The 5,625-nt window shown below is 45.8% G+C and overlaps 1 protein-coding gene across 1 annotated transcript; it reads right to left on the bottom strand.

The window, feature by feature from the left end:
* Positions 1-235: 235 nt before the first annotated feature.
* LOC129250228 (uncharacterized) lies at positions 236-5,324 on the bottom strand. The gene is made up of 3 exons (XM_054889863.1): positions 4,753-5,324; positions 2,943-4,697; positions 236-848 (listed from the first exon to the last, which is right to left on the bottom strand). The coding sequence occupies exons 1-3, from the start codon at positions 5,322-5,324 to the stop codon at positions 236-238; spliced, it is 2,940 nt and encodes a 979-aa protein (XP_054745838.1).
* Positions 5,325-5,625: the final 301 nt, after the last annotated feature.

Here is a 5,625-nt window from a genome sequence, read left to right as displayed (position 1 = left end):
GAAATCACTTGCGAACCAAAAAGACTGTAGTGAACTGCTTGATGTGAGCGATAAGACCAGAATGATTTATTGGAATTCATGCTAATTATTTACAAGCGAAAGATTTATCAGACTAAAGAGAATTAGAGAGCAATAATAAGTAATATTGACTGTGTGTATGTGTGTGTACGTATGCAAATTTACAATGAGTGGATGTTTATTTGTACATATTGAGTGTTAATTAGGTGTAAATTATTTAAGCATAAAGGGTGATCCAACATCCCGGCCCCGTTGAAAGGATGCACTTTCCGGACACTGGCAGGATGGCAAGTTTGTGAACAGGCCGGCAACAGCTCCCATTAGTAGTGCGGATGCGCGCAACTCGAACATGACCATCTCGTCCACGTACGGTCGACTCAACGCGACCAAGCTTCCAGCGTTGTGGTGGGAGGTTATCGTCGTGGATGATCACTAGCGTACCTTCTGCAAGATTGGGTGTAGGTGTCGTCCACTTGACTCGTGAGCGTAGTTCATTGACATAGTCTGAAGACCAGCGGCGCCAAAAGCGCTGCTTGATGGCCGTAATCATATCGTATCGATCCAAATTCGAGATATTTCTCTCTTCGAGTGAGCTTTCGGGTAGGGCACGTAGAGATGACCCGACCAAAAAATGTCCAGCAGTGAGTGCTTCAAAGTCATTGGGATCTGATGATAGCGGTGAGAGCGGACGCGAGTTTAGTATGGCCTCTATTTCCACAGCTACAGTGCTCAGTTCTTCATATGTTAATCTTGTATTAGCCAATGTGCGATAGAGCAGTCCATTTGCGCTTTTAACTGCTGCTTCCCAGAGGCCGCCAAAATGGGGTGCCCTAGGTGGGATAAAATGGAAATTAATAAAATCGGAAGAGCAATATTTGTTAATTTCGTTCTGGGTTTCATGCTCCTACAAAATTCGTGGCGTTGTCGCAGAAAATGTGGCACGGCATCTTTCGCCGACCACCCATACGTTTTACAGCGTTCAGGAATGCTTTTGTAGACAAGTCCGAGACCACCTCAATATGAACCGCCTTAGTGACAAGACAAACAAATATCGCCAAGTATGATTTGGTAGGTGTCTTTCCTCGGACTCGCAGGTAAGTGCTTATTGGTCCGCAAAAGTCGATTCCGCAGCGTTCAAATGGACGTGTTGGTTGGACACGCTCTCTTGGTAGGGGTCCCATTACTTGCTGCAGCAAGGTGGGCTTGTATCGAACGCAATGCACACACGAACGAACGACGCGACGGGCCAAATCTCTGGCGTTCACAATCCAATATTCAAGGCGGATCAAGGCGACTAAGGCTTTTGGGCCTGCATGGTAATTGCGAAGATGTAAATGGCGTACATACGTCAAAATAAATTGTGAATTACTGGGCATCAGAAATGGGTGATTTTGGCTGTCTGGTAATTCGGTGTAGTCCAGACGGCCACCAACCTTGATAAGCTCGTATCCAGTCGAAGTGTCTATAAATGGAGTCAAAAATTTTAAATTACTTTTTAATTATCGATTTTTCTTTAGTAACTGAAAGTCGACAGAGAAGTGATGCTGTTGAACGTTCCATATTAAGCAATGTGAAGCGCGTCGCAATTCGTCAGGCGATGGTGAAGCGGTAGTGAACCTTGATCTCTTTCTGGACGAATCAAAAAACCGGAATAACCAGGCGACTAGACGTAAGCAATGGGGGTACGAGCTAATGCCATTGACGATCCGAATTGATGACGTCTCCGTCGAGGTCAACTGGTGGTTTTTGATTTGGCCGTTTAGTCTGATCTTGAAACAAAAAAGCTGGACCGGAAAACCAAGTCGATTGTTTAAGTTCTGCAGTAGGGCAGCCTCGAGATACAAGATCCGCAGGATTCTCGCGCGTTGGTACGTATCTCCAGTGTCCACCTACAGTCAACTCTTGTATATCCGATACTCTGTTCCCTACAAAAGTTGAAAGCGTTATTGAATGCTGTTGAAGCCAATGCAGTACTAGTTGTGAATCGGCCCAAAAGTAACTGCTTAGAGGTTGATCAGTAAAAACATCTTTTATTTTTGCGTAGAGAGATGCAAGAAGGTGCGCACTACAAAGTTCAAGTTTGGGAAGCGACTGCCTTTTGACTGGAGCGACTCTTGACCTCGATGTAAATAACTGAACTTCAACATGTCCATCCAGGTCTTCCGTACGTATGTATACAGAGCAACCATATGCTCGAATTGATGCGTCGCAAAACCCGTGTATTTGTATGTTCCGTACGGTTGGTTGCAAGCAATAACGAGGCACGATGAGTGACGAAATCGAGTTTAATGATGCTAAGCAGTTTGTCCAAGCTTGTTGTAGGTGCTGAGGTACAGACTCGTCCCAATCGAGCTTCAATAACCATAGCTCTTGGAGGATAATCTTGGCAGTGATTATCAATGGTGACAACAAGCCAAGTGGATCAAACAGCGATGAGGCAATAGACAATATTGTCCGCTTTGTAACCGAATTGTTTCGGGTTAAAGCCGAACGAAAATATGTCGCTTCGTTGATGCCATGTTACTCCTAATGCACTGGTCACAAAATCGTCGTTGATATGAAGCTCCTTTGTTGCTTGACCTTCCTTGAAGTCTGGGGGATTTGAGTGCCATTTCGATATTGGAAACTGTCCACGACGGAGTACTTCAACAACTTCATGCCTGAGTGTGTGTAACGTGGTTATATCGTCGGCACCACATAACATGTCGTCGACATAAAAGGATGATTTTATTGCTGAAGCGCCGATCGGAAACTCTGCCATATGTTGGTCTGCCAGGTAGTGTAGGCTGCGTACCGCAAGGTATGGGGCCGAAGCTGTTCCGTATGTTACAGTGTTGAGCTGGTACGTGCGGAGATCTGAGTCTGGGGAAGCTCGCCAAAGTATGTATTGAAATTGTCGACAATTATTTTCTACGAGTACTTGCCTGTACATTTTAGTGATATCTGCGGTGATGGCGAAACGATACAGACGAAAACGTAATAGAAGCATGTATAAATCTTGTTGAATTGTGGGCCCCACTAACAAATGATCGTTCAATGATGTTTGTGTTGAGGTGCGGCACGAGGCATCAAACACTACTCGCAATTTGGTTGACGTGCTGCTAGGTTTAAGCACGCAGTGATGTGGCATATAGTAGTGTGGCTCTTTCAAGTTGGGGTGTGCTACTACTGACATGTGGCCAAGACTTTCGTACTCTTCCATGAAGGCAATGTACTGCGGACGGATTTCGGACGAACGTAGAAGACGTCTCTCAAGCGCAAGGAATCGCCGACGAGCGATATCGAAGGAATCTCCGAGACAAATTGGGTTGTCTTTAAATGGCAGATTTACAGTAATTCGACCAGTGTGGTCTTGATGAGTTGTTTTTGTGAAATGCTCTTCACAAATTCGATGGTCTGGCTGAGTTGGTTTTGGTGACGTGTCGATGGATTCCAGTTGCCATAGGCGTTGCAAATTCTCGTCGATTGAGGTTTCGTTTGACAGCAGACAAGATGATGACGTCACGTTATAGTCACCTCGAAACCTACCAGAGACGACCCAACCAAACAACGTCTTCTGAAGCGTCGGTAAATTTGGACCCAGTCGAATTTGGCCAACAGCAAGAGCATCAAAGAAGGCCTCTGTTCCTAACAACAGGTCTATGCGCCGGGGCTTAAAAAACATCTCGTCTGCTAATTTGGTATTGGCTGGCAAGCTCCAACCGGACGTGTCGATCTCGGCATCTGGCTGGTATGCTATGTGCGAGGTGATTCCGAATTGAAGTGACAGTTGAAAGGCTGAAGTGCGCGATTTGATGGTCGTGGTCGTACGCGCCTTAAGGCTGGTTAGCGAGTCTCCAATGCTTCGAACGCCCACATTATGTTTCTCACGTCGAAGGCGTAGTTTTTGCGCGAAATCCTCAGTGATGAAATTGAGTTGAGAGCATGAATCTAGGAGGGCTCTGCCCAACTTATACGTACCCGTAGCGTCCTTGACCAGGATCATAGCCGTTGCAAGAATCACCTGTCCACCTTCCGATGCACCCATGTGCGAGTGGGTTGCTGTCGATTCTTGAGATGAAGTTTGCCATGTAGGTCGAGTAGACCCCGAAGGCTGGAATGCGGGACCTGCCACTGGAGTTGTTTGAGTGGGTTGAGATGCATTCTCATGATGCAACAACGTGTGGTGTGCTCGATTGCAACAGCGGCAGCGATTCTTGGATGGACATTGGATCATTCTATGACCATTGCCTAAGCAGTTGATGCATAGATCATGCTTCTTGATGAGATCAAAGCGTTGATTTGTGTTCATCTCCTTAAACCTCAAACAACTGACGAGTTTATGGTTGGAACTGGAACAAAGAACACAATTAGAGTTAGTGATAGCAAATGACGAATTTTGCATGCGATTGCTTGCGCGATTTTGTTTGCCAGACTCGGGTTTTCGTTGTGACGATGCCTCGCATGAGTGCAAGAACTGACAATGTCGTTCCACGACTTGAGTGCACTGTGACCAAGTTGGAAGCGACTTGTAGTCCAGAGACTCGTTCCATTTGCTCCTGGTTTGCTGATCACACTTGCCCATCACAATGTTAATTAGCAATGCATGTGCGATGTTTGCAAATGTTCCTACTGACTCCAAGGAGCTAAAAATTGCCGATGCCTTGTCTATTAAACTGCGCAGCTGTTGAGCGTTTGACCTTTCCAGTGCCGGTAATGCGAACAGTGAGGCAATACCTTCCAAAAAAAATTAACGTTGGGTTGTCGAACCGTTGCTTGAGCCTATCCAAAGCCTTCGGATAGTTTTCGCTGGTGACTTGGAATGCATGAACCGTTTCTAGCGCGGGACCCTTTAAACAAGTCAACAGGTAGTTAAATTTTTCTATGTTCGACAGCCTTGGTTCGCGAGCAATGATCTGGGTAAATGACGTAATAAAATTGTTGTAGTCTGCGTAATCGCCACTAAATGTTGGCAATGTTAGTCTTGGCAGATGCGACGAGGGCTTAACAACTGCTGGTGTTGACGTTTCGGGAAAGTGCACTGTACCGTTAGCATCTTCTCCAAGTTGCGCTTGAATATTCAGCTTAACTGCTACGTAGCTATCTTCCAGATCTGCGCGGCCGTTGTCAAGTGGATCTAAATCCTCAATGTCAGCTTGGACGGATAAGGCCTGCTTGAAGTAAGATTCCAGTATTCCTAGTCGACATTGAAGCTCAGCATTGGTAAGTTTATCATCTGACTCCCTTGCCGCTTCGACGATCGATTTAATACGCGAAATGTTGCGCTTTATGTTGGAGCGCTTACGCTTGCCTTCTTCAAGAGACATGGTTGCTAAACACGATGTGATGTTGCGAAAATATTCCTGCTGGGTAACTGACTGCTGTGCTGGCGGTCAAATGTTGGAGCAAGCGACAGCAAAACAAAATACGAAAAAATGCACAAACAACGCAGCTTCAATGTGCGAGAGCAGCGAAAGTAGTGATGGCAGAGCGACGCGATGTTAACGGCTTGTTTAGCAGCGCAGCGGTATACGTCTCCAACGAACGGTGAATTCGACCTTTTGGAGTGACGAAATGTATTGTGTACTTACCAAAAATATGCACAACAGAAAAAATCCACGATAGGAA

The sequence above is a fragment of the Anastrepha obliqua genome, chromosome 6 (assembly GCF_027943255.1).
Source record: "Anastrepha obliqua isolate idAnaObli1 chromosome 6, idAnaObli1_1.0, whole genome shotgun sequence".
Taxonomy (NCBI): domain Eukaryota; kingdom Metazoa; phylum Arthropoda; class Insecta; order Diptera; family Tephritidae; genus Anastrepha; species Anastrepha obliqua.
This window is presented reverse-complemented; position numbering and strand designations above follow the sequence as displayed.

Coding starts and splice junctions, on each gene's coding strand:
- LOC129250228 (XM_054889863.1), bottom strand. CDS start 5,324: ATGTCTCTTGAAGAAGGCAAGCGTAAGCGCTCCAACATAAAGCGCAAC. Junction 4,698..4,752: donor CAACGGTTCGACAACCCAAC/GTTAATTTTTTT, acceptor GGCACTGGAAAG/GTCAAACGCTCAACAGCTGC. Junction 849..2,942: donor GATATCACTAAAATGTACAG/GCAAGTACTCGT, acceptor TATCCCACCTAG/GGCACCCCATTTTGGCGGCC.